The sequence below is a fragment of the Pongo abelii genome, chromosome 14 (genome assembly GCF_028885655.2).
Source record: "Pongo abelii isolate AG06213 chromosome 14, NHGRI_mPonAbe1-v2.0_pri, whole genome shotgun sequence".
NCBI lineage: Eukaryota > Metazoa > Chordata > Mammalia > Primates > Hominidae > Pongo > Pongo abelii.
The window spans coordinates 51,608,214-51,628,978 of record NC_071999.2 but is presented as its reverse complement, the minus strand read 5'-3'; the positions used below and the strand labels follow the sequence as shown (position 1 = coordinate 51,628,978).

Here is a 20,765-nt window from a genome sequence, read left to right as displayed (position 1 = left end):
ACATAAAACAGTCTTGGGCTGATATTAAGGAAATGTGACATTTAAACATTCCTTCCCAAACCACTAAAATGTTTAATAACAGCAGCAATTTCTAATAACCATTGGAATTGGGTAGTTAGTAAATCAGCGCACATATTGCTATTAGATTAAAAGATGGGATGAGGCTGGGTGCAGTGGCTCATGCCTGAAATCCCAGCACTTTGGGAGGCTGAGGCAAGCGGGTCACCTGAGCTCAGAAGTTTGAGACCAGCCTGGCCAACATGGCGAAACCCTGTCTCTACTAAAAGTACAAAAATTAGCCGGGCATGGTGGCGGGCACCTGTAATCCCAGCTACTCAGGAAGCTGAGGCAGGAGAATTGCTTGAACCCGGGAGGTGGAGGTTGCAGTGAGCTGAGATCGTGCACTTCAACCTGGGTGACAAGAGCGAGACTCTGTCTCAAAAAAAAAAAAAAAAAAAAGATGGGATGAAAACTAGATGTAGACAAAACTATGAACTGGGCTCAGTCTATATTTAGCATATACCCATCCCTTATTCCTTCCATACCCATTTACGTTACTGGAAGCATTGCTCATGCACACGTAAGTATCATGGCTGCTCTTCTTCTGCCAAGATCTGCTCTGAAGAAAAGGTTTGATGCAGTCAGGCACCACTAAGGTTTGTAAGCATGACAAGACTTAGTGCTGCCACTAGTCTACAGCATGAAGAGGCAATATACTGCAGTGGGAAAGTAGGGCCAAGCCTTTTACATGTAAGTGACCTGGCCAGTCACTTGACCTTGAGCTTCAAATCCTGCATTGTCACTCAGGCATAACTCCCACTTTTCACTTATACCTTACCTAGAATGTAAACTTGTAAGTGTAGGACCTCTGCATCTTTAATGCTACTTTCTCAGTGTCCAGAGTGGTGCTTGACACATGGGAGGCAATCAACGAATATTTGTTGAAGAAATGAAATAATGATAACTTATGTAATATACAAAGCACATGGTCTGGCATGTAGCAATACTTCCTTTTTTTAAAAAAAATCAGGAATATATACATCTTGGAAGACAAAATTATTGGAATGACCATCCAATTGTGTATTAAAAATGGAGGGGATATATCTTTATTCCAGAAATTTTGTGTCTTTCTTGTGCTCCTGAAATCATGCACACAGGTGGCCATCTATTTTACTAGAGTCAAAAGTGGGTCTGCAGCTGGATGCTAAGACGGTCTTGAACTATCTTGTCACAGACTGCTTGTTAGTTGCAACGAAAAAATAAAACAGCAATTACACGGTGGAGAAATGGAGTTATGTCTTGATTGGGTGATCAAATTAACATCACCAAAGAGGGACAGATGGACATAGTGTGGCCCCAAATGTGATGCCCTGAGATGGTCACAACATCACCTGTGCAGTATTCTAAATCAGAATGCAGAAGTTCAAACTAATCATAAGGAAACATCAGACAGACACAAAATGATGAACATTATATTAAAAAGGAGGAGGTTTGTGTTCCTCAAAATTTCAAGGTCATAAAAATCAAAGAAAGGTCATGGAAACGTTCCAGATAAAAGAAGTTTATAGATACCTGACAATAAAATGCAGTATCTGCAACTAGACTGGATCTTACACTGAAAGGAAAAAAATGCTCTGAAGAGCATCATTAGATTAACTGACAAATTTGGAGGATGGATGATAGATTAGATGAAAATATGTTATCACCATGAATTTATGAAGATGATAACTGAAATTGATTATGTAAGATAAAAATCCATATTCTTAGAAAACACACACTAAAATGATTAGGCATAAAGGACTATGATGTGTGAAACTTACTTTCAGCAAAAGAATTGTATGTGTTGCCGTAGGGACCTCTGCCTAGGAAAACCAGAGACCTTTGTTCATGTGTTTATCTGCTGACCTTCTCTCCACTATTATCCTATGACCCTGCCATATCCCCCTCTCCGAGAAACACCCAAGAATGATCAATAAATACTTAATTAAAAAAAAAAAAAAAGAGAGGAAAAAAAAAAGAATTGTATGTGTTTCAGAAAAAGAACTGTGTGTATGGAGAGAGAGAGAAAGAGAACAAATATAACAAATGTGATAAAATGTTACTAGTAAATCTAATTTTACAAGATTATCATTTTTGCAAGCTTTTGTAGAACACTGCAAATTTTTTTACAATCTTTTATAAGTTTAAAATTATTTTCATAAGTTTAAAATTATTATTACAGGTGTGAGCCACCTGTAATCCCAGCACTTTGAGAGATTGAGGAGGAAGTATTGGTTGAAGCCAGCAGTTTGAGACTAACCCGGGCAACAAAGCAAGATCTCATCTCTCAAAAAATTAAATTTAATTTAAAAAAATTGTTTCCAAATAAGAAGCTAAAAAAGAGGTTAAGTCTGCACAGAACCAAAATCAATCTCAACGGAAGAGCTTGATGAAATGGGTCCAGGGGAGACTGCAAATAAAAGACTTCCAATGTCCCACTATTGGGTAATTCAATGATGCCTCCTCCACCCAGGGAAGAGGTGGTACAGTAATTCTGTTTAAAGGCCACACCAATAACAATAACAGAGAAGTAAGCTAATAGCTAACATTTAGGTTCCCTATATTATGTGACATTTTCTGAATTAAAATTCCTAATTCGATCTTTACAATAGGTATTATTATGATCCCAATTACAGTAATGAATGTTTAGAGAGGTTAAGTTCCCCACAGTTAGCCAGTCTTTGAGATGGGACTGATACCTAATATAATTCCAAGTCACTGCGCTTAACAATGAAACCACACTCTCTAGCAACATGGCTTTTCCTTTTATATTAATACTTCCCTTTTCCTTATTTCTTTAACATAGAGACAAAGTTAATAGTGTGAAACCCCTTTACTATAGTACATGTGCAAACACCTCAGTGGGGCATAAAGTGTTTGTACACAATCTTGGTGCCTAAATTAGCCATCTGAAATCCATTCAGGAAATGGGTTGTAGCCTATGTTTCATTCCCAAATCACCAGCTCAAACTTATCTCTCTAATCCTGGGGTAACATTCTGGCTTTAGGACATTCTAAGCTCATCTCTAGCTTTATGTCAAAACTGCTTTCTTTACAGCCATCCAAATTTCACTCCATGTAACTCTACTGAACCCATCCTTACCCTGTCTTCAAATATCCCCACCAGTTTCTCTTCATGATATTCTCTTAATCCTCCTTGACATTCCCAAATCATTTGTTCTTGTCTTTCAGGTGTTTTCTAGCTAATTTCCATCTGGCCAATTCCCAGACCTTTTCTTGGCTCTAAAATCTACACTGAATGGTCCTCCTCCAGGTTCTGACACACAAGCAGATTCCCTATGTATTTTAGTTGCCATTGCTTGACTCAGCAAGATGATGTGAGGTAAAAAATCTACAGAATCTAATAGAAATAGCCAACTCTCATCTTTAACAGAAGGTGAGGTATAGTAGAAAAGCAGAACTAAAGAGGCAAACGTATAAACAAGTTGAAAAATCTGTCCTGAACAAATCTGAATATTGGCCTCATTAATAAAGATGTTTCACTCCCTGACAAATCTTTACAGAATGTGGTGGCCAGTATTCCATAGCAAAATATTGCACAGAGTTCTGGTGAATCCACCATCAGCCTTACCTCACACACCGGAGATGTCTCCAGCTGTATTTGACCACTGTGAGAACATGGAAAGAAAAAAAAAAAAGATATAAAGTGAAATTTAAAGCATAAAAATGTCAGTGTATTATGAAAAGAGAAAACATAATTTGTTATAAAAGGTAAGCATACTTCAGTGCAGAATCTTGTAATTCTAAGGCTTCTGCTGATCCCATAGGATATAGGTTTAAAACACTTCTCTCTGTAATATCTGTGCTTAATCTAAAGAGTAGGAAAAAAATATATTAGTAAATTTATTAAACTTTTATTTTTAATAAATTCTATTGGTCTTATCTAGTTTAAATTTTTAATTTACTAAAAAGTTATGTTTATCTTTAGGATTAAGTGAGGAAAAGTTTATGACAGAAATTTCAAAGTGCATGGTATTTTCCCACCATATGCCAAAATATAATATTCCACCTGCTATTGGTAATACAATCCAACTTGTTTGTAATATAATAGTAATTTCTAATAAAATCAAAATTTTCATAGGTATACTAAATTTTTATAGCATATACTAAATTTTATTTTAGAACTTTATGAATTTACAGAAGCAAGTCAAGTTGCTGAGAGTATTACATCATAGTATATGTACCAATGGCATTTGGATTTAATAGGGAGATATACATTATATCTCTCACTTAAAAAAATCATAAGCAATTTGATATGCATTTTTACTTCTGAAATAGTCTCACACAGTTTCTAAATTTCTGCTATTTTAAGAGATGAAGATTTTTTGTTCTTAAAGACCTATAAAGCCAGGAATTTTTGTAAGTTATATAAAATTTACAAAGTCATCTTAAACACGGATGCATTTATATTATAGAGGCCTATGAAAATGCTGTCAAACTAATGATCAGAAGGCCTTAAGAGAAGAAACCAAGATAAAGACAGAACAGCAATAGCCAACTAAATTTTCTGATGCATAAAAGGTAAACTTTTAAAATTTAATCCCACAATCAATGGCTTAACTAAAAAGAAAAAATTCCTGGATCTATGAAATGTGAGATAAAAGAAAAAACACAATGTGTATGTAAACTTTTTTATTACTAATATTCAGCCCCAAAGCAGTTAGAAATAAATGACATCTTCAAGTGTCCTCTCTATAACTAAAACAAAACCAGGGCTTTTCATGACTATTACACTGGCTCACAGAACTATTATAAAATTAGATGTCATATTATAATAATTATTTCAGGATAAATAACAATGATCTAAACCAGCCAAAGTAGTGGATTATTTTAGAAAGAAAATGAAAGAATCCATATAAAATTTTACAACATAATATTTTAAAATAGTGCTCCATAAAGATGCGAATCAAGCGTCACTTGGAAGGTTAGTTGGGAATGTTTTCTTCCACTATCTTAATATATTTCCTTCCATTTTAATATATTTCCTTCTTAAAATCCATCTTAATATATTTCCTTCCAGTTTTTCTAAATTTCCTGCACAATTGGTACCTAATTCTATCTATATAATTGGGATCAAACATTGTGTGTTTTTACATACTTTAAAAAAGATATACTTTTTTAAAAGTATAAAAACATTCTATGATATCACTAGAAACTTTAAAAAACATTATATTGGCCACATCACATTCTGTCTTATCAAAGAGTGTAATATACTTAAAGTATCCCCAAATTGTTAGATAATTTCTTTTTCCAAATATTTGCTATTAAAAATACCTACCCCTCATTCTCTACCCCAAATTCCCCAAATTGTTCATGTCTTCTTGTCTCTTAGGATAAGTTCTTAGATTTCACTCCAAAGTTTTATATGTTTCTAGACTTGGTTACATACTAAGTTACTTCTAGAATGGTTTTGCCAATTTACTTCTCCACCAGCAGTTTATGTATTATTTCAAATCCTCATAACCCTAAAAGGTAGGTACTTGTCACCCCCTCTTACAGATGAAGAAATGGGATGCAGAGAAGTCATACAACTTACCCAAGTTAACTGATGCTGCAGCTATGTTTAAAAAATTTCTAGCTAATTCAAGGTCTGTTCTTTCTACAAGCCACCCTACTTCCTGATTCATTATAATGAATACATGCACATGGGTGCACATGCCTACATGTACTAACATACATGTATGAACAACCATACACATGCATGCATACACATAAACACACATACAGGCTCTCCTGTCCTGTTTTCTGCCCTTTCACTAACTGCCCTTGCTCAGGATGTAGAATTCGGCTCTTTGAACATACCTTGATTAGGTGCCTATGCCATGAGCCAAACATAAGGGAGAATTAACAACATGAATAATCATGTTTAAACACCATCATTGCCTCCCTCTAAATATAAAATAAAATCTCAGCTCCTTAACAACATCCAAAGCCATCGCCTGCATCATTCTATGCTGTTTCTGGTGATTCTCAGTCCTGGCTGCACATCAGAAGCACTGGCTGACTCCAGTCCCCAAAGGAAGTGCCTGGTATCTGTTCTGAAAAAGTTCCACAGGTGATACTGAAGCACACTAGGATGGAGAGCCTCCGTTCTGTCTGAGATTTTCCCAACCTGGCTCCATTCATTCTGACCTTCATGCCTTTACCTAAGCTTTTCATTCAATCCAGAATTTCTCTTTTTCTTGAAACTGGCAGTCATTAAAGGTCCAGGCCATTATCCTATCCTTCAGGAAGACCAGTCCACCCATCTCCCCTTTTCCTGGGGTTGGGCACTTGCTCGAGTCTATCCTTTTCATCTCCACTTGAAGCACTTGAATCAATTACAGTTATTTATTTATTTATTTGTTTTATTATTATTTTTTGAGACACAGTTTCACTCTGTCACCCAGGCTGGAGTGTGATGGCACGATCTCGGCTCACTGCAACCTCTGCCTCCTGGGCTCAAGCGATTCTCCTGCCTCAGCCTCCTGAGTAGCTGGGATTACAGGCACACGCCACTATGCCCAGCTAATTTTTGTATTATTAGTAGAGACAGGGTTTCACCATGTTGGTCAGGCTGGTCTCGAACTCCTGGCCTCAAGTGATTTGCCTGCCTTGGCCTTCCAAAGTGCTGGGATCACAGGTGTGAGCCACCACGCCTGGCCCAATTACACTTATAAATAACTTCTCAAGGCAATCTCTATCTATTCTAGTTTAAATTCTCAGAAGGCAAGGGCTGTGTCTTGTCTGTCTTTACATCCCCCAAGGTACACACTACAGATCTTCCCATACTCCAAGCACTCAATTAATATCTGCAGAATTGAAATGCTTTTCAAATCAATTGCAAAAGATTTCCAGCTGTACTAAACTGATCTGCCATTATTCTTTCAGGGCCAGACATCATAGGTGGTATATTCTCATCAGCATTTTGGGATACACTAACTACCCTTTTCATAAATTTGCAGAACCCAGCTAGGATTGCTTCGTGTGACTCCCGTGTTCATCATATTATAAGACCATATCAGTATACCAAGTCCTCTAGTTCTCTAGAGATCATGTAGTTATTACCCTGATACATGATACCTGCTATTGTTTAGCTGAAAAATATTTTGTCTATGGGAATTCCACTACCATTAGTTAAGAAATCGAAAAATATTATCCACATATCCACTGCATATAGTGCCTATTATTGATCAAGGCAAATTCAGATTTTAAAATTATCCTGTATCCCAAATCTTTAGAAATATATTCTTCAGTTAACATACATTTGGCACTACCCCATATAAATATAGTACTACTTGATATACCAATTCTTTCCTTTTTGGAAAACTTTTTTTATATTTTTTATAAATCAGGGGTTTAAACTTTAAGCAATATAAAACATGCACTTTTACCATATTTTTATTTTCTAAGAATTATACCAAAAACTCCCATATGGATTTCATGAGGGGTGAATGAACTCAATAAAGGGTGGTGAAAGGGGAAATTGATCTCACTCCCTCCAGAAGTTTACTCTTTTACTTTTGCATCTTGGGAAAACAGGCAATAAACATGACTTTTCTTTGTTAGTAGCTGGACTGGGCCAAAATCGTCTGTGTAGGTATTTTAGGAATTTAGACAATGTACTCCATACATTAGTATGCATTATTTACACGTGAAACCTGGACCAAGGAGACACACATACCCATTGGGATCTTGCAGCAAATCTACTGCTTCTCTCAGCTGCTCGATCATTGCTATATCCATGTCCTGATCTTTGGATGAACTTATTCTGTAACATGAAACCAAGCATAAGAATGAAAACGATCAATACAACATGAATATCATCTAATTTCTTAAAAAGCAAACTTACAAAAATCCATCTAACATATGAAAATGATTTTGACAGATTCAGTGTTATGGTGAAAATGTGTTTGTACCTGGTGGGGTGGGATGCCAGAGCACGGTGGGAAGAGCCCGAGTAGGGGAAGCCCAGATATGCTGTAAAGCAGCTCACGTAAGATTTTCATGCCTGTGCACCCCTAACTGCCCCTGTGCACAGTCAGGCAATGGCCTAGATGAGAGGCTCTCACCGTTGTGCTTTACTGAGTTCTAGGGGGTTGCATGGAGGGGATCAGCTGGCTGAGTCTGTACCACTTCTGGGCCTTCCAACTCCCGTTCAACCAGTTTTATTACTTTCATGCATATAGGGTTTCAGTGTGGGACAGTGGTTCTCAGTCCAAACTCTAGATGCAGCAAAATCATCTGTGGAGCTTAAAAAAAATGCCAGGCCCTATACGTCCAAGTGGGTCTGACTAGGGGTTCAGCATTTTATAAAGCTCTACAGATAATCCTGGTTTACAGCCAGGGTTGAAAGCACAAGGTATGAGATTTAGAATGGAGTTTCCAAAAGTTTATATAGTTTAAAAACAACTGCCTCTTTCCCTATGATTCTCTGATTGTATAATCAAGCTAGGCCTCCGTGGCTCTCAGCAGCATATCCAGTGAGTAGCTGGTAATACAGACCGTGATCAGAGAGGAACTTTCCAATGTTTTTAAAGGGCAAGAGAGATTTGATCATGGCAAGCCCTTCCCACTATAGAACGTAAGCCAACGACTTTCTGTAAGGAGAAAAGTTTTAACAATGGGATAAATCCTCACTAAGAAGAAAAACCCTACAAGGTATGATGGAGAGTCCACACCTGCCTCCCAGATTATAGAAATAAAAATCCTGGGAACAAAAACTATACTCTATGCCACAGAGTCTAAACTCAATTCCCCTGGACATGGTTCATTGTCTGATGGGATCACACACTCCTCCCCCCGCCCCCATAAATCTTGCTAAATAAATATTTATACACAGTAGAGTAGAAGGATTATCTGTCTGGTACAAGATTACTTGGGTTCAAATGCTGGCCCTCTGTGACCTTGTGGCAAGATAATCAATCTCTCTGTGCCTCAGTTTTGTCATCTGTGAAATGGGGGACAAGAACAGAACTTATCTGTTAGGAGTGTTGTAAAGGTGAAATGAGTTATGGCCTGTGAAGTATTTAGGACAATGCCTGGCACATGATGTTGAATAAATGGTAGCTCTGGCAGTTAGAAGTCTTGGGACCAGAAGCCTATGGTGTTCTCAGATCTTGAAGGGGATGACTTGAGGTAAAGAAGGAGATCAGCGTTACAGACCACTTCAGGTCCAGCTGTTGGCTTCTTCAGGCAATTGTATGGATGGTAGAACCTCCAATCTAGAAATTCTAGCTAATTCTCTGAATCACATTACTACCCACAACCTCAAAACAAATAAGACTCAAGGCCAAGGAAGAGGTTTGTACTGCCCAATACCATGACAAAAAGCATCAGACAGAGAAAAACTGGCAACTTCTTTTCAATATTGTCTGTAAGAATATCAGCTTGCCCACAGAAAAGCAGGCCAAAATTCTATCACAACAGAACTGCCAGACTGCTTGCAAAGTGGATTTTAGAGTGATGATGGCTTGTAACCGAGGCCTCGGCACTCACATGCCCTCAGTTTGCCAGTGCACATCCTCTTCTATCCGTAACAGCTCTTCACAGTCTTCTGCTCTTGCCTGTGGACAAAACACACAGGGTTCCTGAAAACCACTGGCTACTCAGTAGTCAGGAGCCAAAACCTGCCCAGCTCATGTTTATAACAGCATTATTCACAACAGCCAAAAGCTGGAAACAAGCCGAACAACCATCTATGTAGGGATGGATAAACAAATCTGGTATGTACATGCACTAGAATATTACTCAGCCTTAGAAAGAGGGAAATTCTCAAGCATGCCATACACACAGATAAATCTGGAGGACATTATGCTATGTGCAATGAGTCAGTCACAAAAAGACAAATACTGTACTGATTACACTTATATAAGGTGTCTACAATAATCAAATTCATCCAGACAGAAAGTAGAATGCTTGCTGCCAGGGGCTGCTGGGAGGGAATGAGGGAGTTGTTATTTAAAGGGTACACAGGGTCAGTTTTGCAAGATGAGAAGAGTTCTGGAGATAGGCTACACAACGTGAATGTAGTTAAAACACTCTGAACTACATGTACATTTAAAAAATGGCTAAGGTGTACATTTTGTAAGTATTTTCCCATAATTAAACATTTTTAAATTTAAAAAAATGTGGCCCAAGACCACAGCATCTGTTAACTTATCATCAGAAATTTAAAGCTTTACTGGATTTCCTATTGCCCTTTTAGCACCTCCTTGTATTGAGAGATCCCTCTCCTGTGCTTGTGGGTCACCTGTGAAGATGCTTCCTAGTGTTTGTAGAGCAGGGATGTGTGTGTAAGTGTGAGTGTGCACACATATGTGTGTAGTGGGGAAAAGAGAAAGTATAAAATTCTTAACAACAGAAAAGTGCTTCCAATTGCATCTAACAGTTTTCATGTGTACAACATCCGGAATTCACTCAAATGTTCTCCCTGCACCATCACCCCACTTTTTCCCAAAGCAGCAATGTAGTGACACTAGCTATTTAGAAAGGCATGTACCACCATGAGCCTTCCACAGGCTTCCTTGCACATTCATCTCTGACACAGAGAAACGCTGCTTTAACCCAGCGGATGGCTAGAATGAAAGCCAACCTGAATAGGGCCACATTTCCCTAGCTAGGAGAGAACACCAGCCCAAAGGACCATTTTTGGTGTCAAGGTTCTGGCATATCATTAACTAACTGGGGACCAGCCAGTCCTCCAGATGTGTTGTTAGGACAAGACTTTTCCCAAGGACATGGCTAGCTGTCCAATGCTGGACTCTGGCTGGGAACACACTTGGACTTTTTCTGCAGTGATTATACTTTTCATGTACCATACAGTCAATGTATAAAAGACTGTGCCACCCTCCACACTCCAAATGACAGAAAAATTCATGGGTAAAAATATACTACCAGAAATGACCAAGACAACGTGTTCTTACTTCATTTTGTTGGGTTTCAACCATAGAAGCAATGGGTATTTCTTTTTAATTTTTTGTTTCAAAACTAAAAGTAGCCAATAGTATAAAATGTCTCTTTTTTTCAATAGGCAAAACAGGCGTACTGGGTTGCTTTTGCTAAGTTAAATGGTTTTACAGTTGATCCTCATTATCTGTGGATTCTGCATTTGTGAATTTGCCTATTCACTAACATATATTTTTAGTCCCAAAACCAGTATTTGTGGTGAGGTCATCTGCAGAGTGGTAAAAAATTTGAGTCCCAGGATGTGTATGTTCCCAGATGAGGTGGAACAAGGTGACACTCTGCTTTCTTCTTTCAGCTCTCTTATTGTAAATAAGTGTCCTTTTTCACAGTCCAGTTAGTGCCATGTTTTCACACTGTTTGGTGATGTCACTTTAAAATGGCCCCAGACATAGTACTGAAGTGCTGCCTTATGTTCAGAAGCCCAAGGAAGTTGTGATGTGCCTTACAGAGGACAATACGTGTGTTAGACAAGCTTCCTTCAGGCATGAGTTACAGTGCTGTTGGTTGTAATGTTCATCAATCAATATATGTTAAATAAGGCATGGTTGTAATGTTCATCAAAACAATATATATTAAATAAGGTATCTTTAAACAGAAATACACACAAACCAAGGTTATGTGCTGATTGGTTGACAAAAATGTTGTGAGCAGAGGGTGCAGAAACCCAGCCCTCTATTTCCCCAGTGAGTTAGGGCTCAGTATTGGATAATTCGATACGCACAGCGATGTCACACAACATAACTGCTGTGAATAATGAAAATTGACTGTGGTTGCAAAGGTCCAAGATGCTTATTCAGTAAAGAAAACAGGATTATGTAAAGCATAGAACTCTGTTTTTCTGAGAAAGCGTCTCACTCTTTCACCCAGGCTAGAGTGCAGTGGTGCAGTCATGGCTCACTGAAGACTCACTTTCCCAAGCTCAAGTGATCTTCCCTCCTCAGCGTCCTGAGTAGCTGAGACTCAAGGAGCACACCACCACACCCAGCTAGCTTTTGTTTTTTTGTAGAGATGGAATCTTAGTATGTTGCCCAGGCTGGTCTTGAACTTCTGGGCTCAAGTGATCCTCCTGCCTCAGCCTCCCAAAGTGGGGGATTACAGATGTGAGTCACTGCGCCAGGCCAAGCACAAGTTGAAAGACTTAAAGTTGATGGATATCAAGCCTAACATGGGCCTGATTTTCAAGCACAATTTTTCCTTAACTTGTTGTAGATGTTTATTTTATCATTAACATTTTTCTTTTGATTTTCCAAGAGAAGTATCTTCCAGAAAGCATTTGCCAAGTTGACTTCCACACCCCTATCTGCTCCTCTAGTTTCCATCCACAGGACCCATTCTGTAGAGCAGCCATTTCCATGAAGTCCTTGAAATCTCTGAATCCAGGGAAATTTGCTTTTCTGAAACAATATGCTTTATTTTTACTAACTGCTTTGTTTCCTCTAGAACTTAAATATGGGTATCTTCTTAACACATTCTTCAGGGTTTCCATCTTTACCTTAGATTCTTAACTTAAGATGACTGCTTTATATACTCCAATTTTCACATTTTCATGGAAGAATCGTCCCCACAGAGCTGAGAGATAGGGTCTAATCTGGGGAAGCCTTGTAGAACCAGTGGCCTGAGAGGAATGTCATTAGATTTGCACTTTAGAAAAATGTTTGGTGGCAGAATATAAAGAGTGTGTGTGTGTGTGTGTGTGTGTACACACATGCATGCATGCATGGGGGTGCAGCATTGGGTAAGAAGTGGAGTGGGCGGGGTGGTGCCTGAAGTAATCAAAGTGAGAAACTATGAGGCTCAAATGAAGCAATGTCAACGGAGACAGGACAGAAACAAGGCAATGGGTGCGATCTATTTTAAAACAAGGATGTATGGATTAATGACATTAAATATAGCAAGTAAAGAGTTAAGGCTCTCTGTGTTTTATCCTTCTATACAACTTCTGTAATCTATAAACGTATGTCACGCTCATTATTTTTATCTTGAGGCCATAAACATGTCCTGAGCACACCAAGGTCTCCCACAGTGTAAAATTCAGCTGTTTTCCTCTCCATTTCCTTGAAGGTGATGCCCAGAGATGTTAATTTAGGCTGGGTCCAGCCATCAGGACACAATGCTCAGAAAATAAAGATGAGTACTTAGGGATCCCATTCTTGGCTTCAACATAATAACTCAGAAGTTACCTTGAAGCCACAGTGAATCTGAATTTTACAAAAACAATAATCTTTATGATTCTTGGGCGCCGCAACCTGAACCAAAAGGGCTGGCAGAAACATACCAAGCACCTAATCTTGTTGTGAAGTGGAACCTTCACTATCTGCTTCAGTAAAGGGCTAGTTTTTCTTTCCTCCCTTTGTTGCTACTAAGATGAAGGTTTTCCTGCCAACTTGGCAACCTCACCTGTCCTTTCAATGCCTTGGGGCACCTACGAAAGTTCAGGAATAAGTGTCCTCAGAGAGATCTTTCCAAAAAGGAAAGACATTCATTTCTCAATTTTAAAAGTCTCCACTTTTGTCTTCACACTGTAAATATACTCCCAAGAAAAGGATTTACCTAGAACATGTTGAAAAGAATGTGAAACTATTTCAGCTTTTACTGCGTGGTAATGGTCACACTAATGAGTTTGCTAATTTGTACGATGCACTGAGTAGTGGAAAGAAAATCAGATCCATAAACAGACAAATGGAGAGGCACACAGGGCAGGGACCAGCTCCTCACATCAGCAAATAGACACACTGAGTGCTGAGATGTTTGGAAGGCTTCAGGGAGGGTGCAGCAAGCTGGACATTGAAGGGGATGGATTGGCAACCTTGAACTTAAATTGTAAGGTGCCAAACAGAAGGAAATGAGTAAAAAACGTAGTTGATCCTGAAAATCTTGCCTTATAGTTCATAAATTCTGAATGGAGACCATCTGCTCTGTCAGTAAACTGGTCTCTTTCTTCTCCTGAGTTGGTGCTGTCACCCAAAAGGGAAGGCTCCGGTTGAAATTCCTGATGAAATTCCCCTATTAGGAAAATATAGAGAGATGGAAAGCATGATTTCATGAACAGAAGAGCAAAACACAGCTGATCTTCAAATATGATCTAATCACTTCAAGTCTTCTGTGTTCCCTATGAAGAAGGTATATGAAAAACCCAAGTTTTCTCTTCCCTGCAGGGAGGAAAAGATAAAAATAAAATAAACTCAGAAAGCCCCAAACTGAGCTTAAAAAGTCAAGGCCTCTCTGGGCTTAGTTCCCTATGAGAAAAATATGATTTTCTCTTACTTTTCTAATGAATGGAGAAAAGAAAGTATAAAAGAGGGCTTTTTTGCCCTCAGTAATATGTGACTATGTATTTCATATTTAAAATCCAACAAATATTGAGCAGCTACTAAATGGCAGGTATTATGCTAAACATTTTAGGGATTAAAAATTCAGCCAAATCTGACTCCTGTCCTTAAGCAGCAAATAATCTCAAGGAAGAATGTGGGAGGGGAACTAGACAAGAGCCCCAAATCATAACAGCAAAAGAAGTGTCTACAAGAAGGGCCACACAGAGGTGACAGCATGCCCAGATGGGGCACATCCACCTAGAATGTGTTCCAGGGGAGGTGGGGGAGCAAAAGGAACACCCTGCAGAACTCTTCCAACTGTTCTGAAGATGAAAAAGAACCATACTGGGCCACCCTTTAGACACTCTGAGCCAATGCAATACCCACATCTAGACGAGAGGGGGAAGACCCACTGGTAACAAATTACATAATTCTTTTATTTGAAAAATTTGCCTAAAATACCACCTCCTATAGTGTATAATATTACTAGTTTATATGAATTAATAAAGTGGCAGTTATATTTGTATATAAAGCATACAGCTATGTTTTTAGACAACATATGGTTCCCATGATAATCTCAGGTAAACAGAAATGCTAAACTTAAAAACCTAAGTGTAAGAAGTGAAAGCAAACACTAAGGTTTGAGTGAACTTAAACAGCTCTCCTATCACGAATAAGAGCATATTTCAACTATTTATGAGAAGATCTGTATATTAATCCAGTTCTACACTATTCATACATTGTGAAACAGTCTCTGCCACAAATGAGTAAGACTAAACGTTTGTATTTTCCTTAAAAGTCATGGTGAAACGGGGGCAATCAAAAAATTGCCATAATGTTACCCAATGACGGCTTCTAACCAAGATATGAAATGTATTACAAGGATCTTGAAGGCACACAAGATAGAGCATTTAGTGGTCATTTGATGATTATTAAAGAGTCACAGAATTTTCGAGCTAAACTCGACCTTTGGTATTACCTAATCTAATCATCTCATGTACAGGTGAGGGAATCAAGGTCACCTGACTGGACCAAAGTAAAGTAGCTTCTTGAACACACACCCCAACTACATTTCCCACCCTCACGTGCAGTGCGATGTGGCCATGGGATGAAGTCTAGCTTATCAGTGATGGGCACTCCTTCCAGGCCCAGTCCATAAAAACCTCCCACGAGCAAACCTCCACGCTCTTCTTCTGGTATAAAACATATGGACATGAAAGTTTTGGAAGCCCTGTGTTAAAGATGATGGAGTCATGGTATGAAAGGAGCTTGGGTCCTTAAATCAACACTCAGAGGGGAGTTGTCTGCCAATCACTAACTCCACTTGAACTTAATTTGGACTGTGTTGAGCCACTGAGATTTGGGAATCTTCTATGTTACGGCAGCTAGAGTTTTCCTAACTAATATATCTATCATATCAATATTTTCTTTCCAAGAATGGATTTAAAGAATTAGCTGGGCATGGTGGCAGGTGCCTGTAATCCCAGCTACTCAGGAGGTTGAGGCAGGAAAACCCCTTGAACCCAGGAGGTGGAGGTTGCGGTAAGCCAAGATGACGCCACTGCACTCCAGCCTGGGCGACAGAGCGAGACTCCGTCTCAAAAAAAAAAAAAAAAAAAAAGAATTTTATCCAAGTCTTCAGAATGAGATTAGTTCTACTACGTACTGTAGTAAGTAGTACTACACACACATCAGCTGTGTGACCAATGGCAAGTTACTTAAACTCTCTGAGCCTTGGTTTTCTCACCTATAAAATGGAGATGATTAGAGTATCCATCTTAGACTTTAAAATTTTAAATGAGATCAACTTCCCAGAAGAACACAGTACCTGGTACATAGGAAATACTCTAGAAAGATTATCACTGCCCTATCTGTGCACAGGTTATTTTCAACATAACATCTGAAACTGAAAAACAACCACTTTCTCCACATTTTTATTCTCAGACCTTTGACGGGGCTAAGGCGATGGCACGAGTCCTCCTTGATGATCTGTTCTTCTTCCATGATGTTTGACATTGGCACATTGAGGCTAACAGTGTCTTCGTCAGAAGGCTAAAAAGATACAGTGCACTGTTTAACTCAAGAGAAGTGTTATCAATGTAGATAAGGAGAACGCTATGTAATAAAACAACATCCTGTGATTCTCACAAACATCATATTGAATATAAGTTGCCAGATACAAAGGTCAATTCCACTTATGTAAGTTCAAAAAATGCAAAACTAATCCATGGTATTTAAAATTAGAGAGAGGTTATTCTTGGGGTTGGGGTGGGGCTTCTGGGGTACTGGTAAAGTTCTGTTTCTTGAACTGGAAGCTGGTTATACGGGTGTGTTCACATTGTGAAAATTCATGGAGCTAACACTTATGGGCTTCTCTGTGTTTTCTTCTCTCTGTTTTAAGCTGAAATCTTGTCAGGTACTGATACACAGTTTGGATGTATGTCCCCTCCAAATCTCATGCTGAAATGTAATCCCCAATGTTGGAGGTGGGGCCTGGTGGAAGGTATTTGGGTCTTGGGGCCTATGGAGTTCTTGCTATGCGTTCATGTGAAATCTGGTTGTTTAAAAGTACATGGCACCGGCCAGGCGCGGTGGCTCACGCCTGTAATCCCAGCACTTTGGGAGGCTGAGGAGGGTGGATCACAAGGTCAAGAGATCGAGACCATCCTGGCCAACACGGTGAAACACTATCTCTACTAAAAATACATAAATTAGCTGGGCGTGGTGGCACACACCTATAGTCCTAGCTACTCGGGAGACTGAGGCAGGAGAATTGCTTGAACCCGGGAGGCAGAGGTTGCAGTGAGCCAAGATCGCGCCACTGCACTCCAGCCTGGCAAGAGAGCAAGACTCCGTCTTAAAAAAACAAAAAAATGTGCATGGCACCTCCTCCATTGCTCTCCCCCAGCCTAGTTGCTTTCTTGCTCCGGCTGTCACCATGTGACAGGAGGCACTCCCTTCACCCTCAACCCTGAGGCCCTTGCCAGAAACAGTTGCTGGTCACATGCTCTGTGTACAGCCTGCAGAACTGTGAGCCAATTAAACCTCTTTTACTTTATAAATTACCGACCCTCGGGTATTTCTTTATAGCAACACAAGAATGAACTAATACAGGTGCCTGTTTTGTTTCTCTATTTTAGGCTGAGGAAGCTGCATCACATATATAAAAGTGCTAAACAACTGTAGTAGTTAAGAAGAACTGCTCTGTGTGATTTTTGGAATAAAGCTTTGGCTTAATAATTGGATTAGTTCTCTCTGAGGGTTCCCTTTCCCACAGTAGCTGATGATGACGTTTATTCAGAAAACCTATGATTCTGAAATACAGAGGCTGGTTTATTTTCCTATGTCTCCATTTTACTGTTGCTATTTAGGGAATAGCTTTCCAAATCTCAAAAATCAGGAACCTCCACAAAACACATTTCAGGAGATTGTGGCTTGCTCCTAGATTCTTGAGGTATGGTTTTCAGAGTCTGTCCTTGTTTACTTTTGGACATATGCACAGATTGTTTAGAAACTGGAAAAAATTAGGCATGCATTTCATTCATTCAACAAATATTCATAGAGCTCCACACTTCCCTGTTTATCTTGATAAAAAGATGTTTTCAATCTCTCAGTGACAAATGCTAAATCAATCAATGGCAGCAGCCAAAGAAAAAGAATGAGGTGTGATCCCTGAACCCCACAATGTGATCTAAATGGGAAGTAAGATCACCTGACCATAGATGGTAAAATCTTTGCCAAACCAAGTGAAAATAGGAAGCTATGTAAGATAATTCAGAACACTTATCATTCTAAAAAATAAATTTCTTGGAGGTATACTTAGGAAAGGAGGCTGTAATATAAGACAAGGAAAGGCTAATGGCAAGATGTGTGCATTTTATTCTGTTGAATATAATCTTTTCTGTATTCCCTTCTCTTTCTACCCACCTCTCATCTTAAAAATTTAGCAAAATTCCAAAGATATGCATCTAATTAAAAGGCACAGAATAAATCCTTGGGCTCCTTTTAGAATGATATTAGCATCCTACTTATGCTTAAGTGAGAACAAAAGGATAATGAAGTTCTTTATGTAATGTTTTATTAATGAGTTTAATTAGCCTTAGAAGAGAGATAAAGCAGAGTCTGTTTAATTCAACAGAAAATATGCTTAGGGTGAGTAATTTCTGAAACAATGGTCCATTTGCGAGGATTTAGGAGTTGAAGAGGATGAATTAAAATACAACTAAAGCAATGTGTTTAGTATCCCCTCTCTCCCACTGAAGCACAGTAAACTATTAATGTGCCTTCCTATGGGTTATGTTCTTTTATTGACACTGGCCTTCTCTGCCTACTAACTCTTCTTCCTTTCAAAATGTTCTATCTTAGAAGGATTTTTAAAGATAAAGAATCCCACTTGTTAATATACTGCTATATAGAGTATTTTGTGAAAAATAAATTCAAATACCTTAGCTACCTATTAAAATTCAGACTTGAGGAGAATTGGAGAAAGGTTTTTCTCCTGGAGTCATACGTAGAAAAAATGTGAGTTTCTTTGATGGGGTAACTGGCCTATTAACTGCAATTTCAAAGAGTATTATAATGTTAACTTAGTAACTACAGAAAGTAACTTCCCTCAAAAAAAGAAGAGCACCTGATACTTTTCCTACCACTCCTTTCTAGATCCCTGAGGCCAAGAAGCTTCATCTAATGATACATTAGTGTTAGATTTTGGGGACTCTAATAGACTACATGTGAGATAATAAATCAGTTATCAAAGCATGATTTATAACCACTATAGGAAGCTCTAATGTGTGAGGCCTGTTACCTTACAAGTAACCAAACTTGTATCCAATTAACTGAACAGAACAGAACACAATCTAAGAGTTTGAGGAAAACAAACATCGTTATAAATGCTACTCATAAATGCATTTATAACTACTCATAAATGCATACTCATAAATGCATTTCCTGTGGGTCAACTACTAAAATAAAATGTACAGTTGATTCCTTAACATTTACGCATATGTATAACAACGTTTTTCTAAATTACTCTATTACTGAAAAATAAGCATATTTATAAAAGCGCTTCACGGGCACTTGCATACTACTCAGCCATTTTGTAATATTTATGGAGCACTCAATAATATTTTAGATAATGTGTAGGAGAGAAGAAGATACAGACTCTACTCTTGAGGCATTTACAAAATATTAAAGATATTAAAGATGCAGAATAAGTAACAACAGCTAATATTTATATAACACTTTGAGGATTTCAAATCACATGAATATACAAATCACTTTTACGAATATCACATGAATATACAAATGAATCGATGCCCTTTAACAGAAAGGAGTTCAATGAACACTGGTAGATATGTCTAGAAGCACAGAAGGAAAAGAATCTGATCACTAACTTGTACCTCGGTGGCAGATAATCGCTTATCTCCATTATCACTTCCAACTCCCGAATCAGAATCCTTCTTGCTGAGATAGATGCCATCAATATTGAATTCATTTAAAAAAGATTAAAATCACAAAGTTCACACCAAGAAACATCAATTTATATTCAATAATAATTTTGCTACGCAAATTTTTATTATTACCATAAGGCAACAAATCAGTCTAGTATTAAAGAATATTAAGACATGGACCTAATGAAAATCAGACAGTAGCACAGTCTAAACACAGGATAAGATACAATTCTTTGTGTTCAGGGTTTCATGGATTTATGCTCTAATCAAGTGGCTTGCTCTTAGATGTCAAGGTGCTTCTTAAAAATAGTTACCAATGTTCTTATTTTACTGCATCTAGCATATAAAAAATTAATAAACCACATAACTGCTTTTACCCCTTATGTTATGAAATGTGGTTACTTGCAATAATTCTGTAAATTTTTATCCAGGGATTAAGTACATAAAACAGTGGATACATAGTTTAAGCATTATATAAAAGTAACATTAGGGTAGTCCAAAATTTTAAATTTACTTATGTAGCAAAAAGTGAAGGAAAAGATTTCTGCAGCGAAGACTTCTTAAAAAGAACCTGCATTTCTATAACTGTGTTCAGTGTGGGAATGTTGTTTTTTGGAAGCTCAGGGCTTGATTTATGCCACAAGAAGCTCTAGGATGTGTGAAAGGGTTCTAACTTTTCCATTTGAAACAGGAAGTGGCGAAAAAGCTACACATACTGCATTTTTAAAAGACCAAAAATAAAGCCTTCATTTTTTTCTTAACATTGTTCTGGAGGCATATTCAACATTAATAATTGCTAAAAAGGCATGTCTGGGCTCAATATAGTTATTTTGATAAGTAAAAAATATTCACATTTCTATTCTAGATCTTATTTATAAGTATACACACATTTACTCAGGAAGAACTGATTATTGATTAGGAGACAGATGATATTTGAGATATAACAAAATATTCTCAATAGCAGCAGTTTTTTCTTTTATATCCCAATAGTTTCTCA

The 20,765-nt window shown here is 38.1% G+C and overlaps 1 protein-coding gene across 5 annotated transcripts in view; it reads right to left on the bottom strand.

Moving 5' to 3' along the window:
- The window catches only part of LRCH1 (leucine rich repeats and calponin homology domain containing 1), a 201,711-nt gene that overhangs the window by 44,734 nt on the left and 136,212 nt on the right, over positions 1–20,765 (bottom strand). For 3 of the 5 annotated variants that reach the window (XM_024231040.3, XM_024231037.3, XM_024231038.3), the window contains exons 7-13: positions 19,718–19,781; positions 16,265–16,370; positions 13,886–14,010; positions 9,538–9,605; positions 7,724–7,810; positions 3,782–3,871; positions 3,632–3,668 (exon numbers count right to left, since the gene is read on the bottom strand). In XM_024231040.3, coding sequence (XP_024086808.3) covers positions 3,632–3,668; positions 3,782–3,871; positions 7,724–7,810; positions 9,538–9,605; positions 13,886–14,010; positions 16,265–16,370; positions 19,718–19,781 — 577 coding nt within the window. Of the gene's footprint in view, positions 1–3,631; positions 3,669–3,781; positions 3,872–7,723; positions 7,811–9,537; positions 9,606–13,885; positions 14,011–16,264; positions 16,371–19,711; positions 19,782–20,765 lie in introns of all 5 variants that reach the window. The other 2 variants (XM_024231039.3, XM_054529032.2) reach the window with 1 other exon arrangement.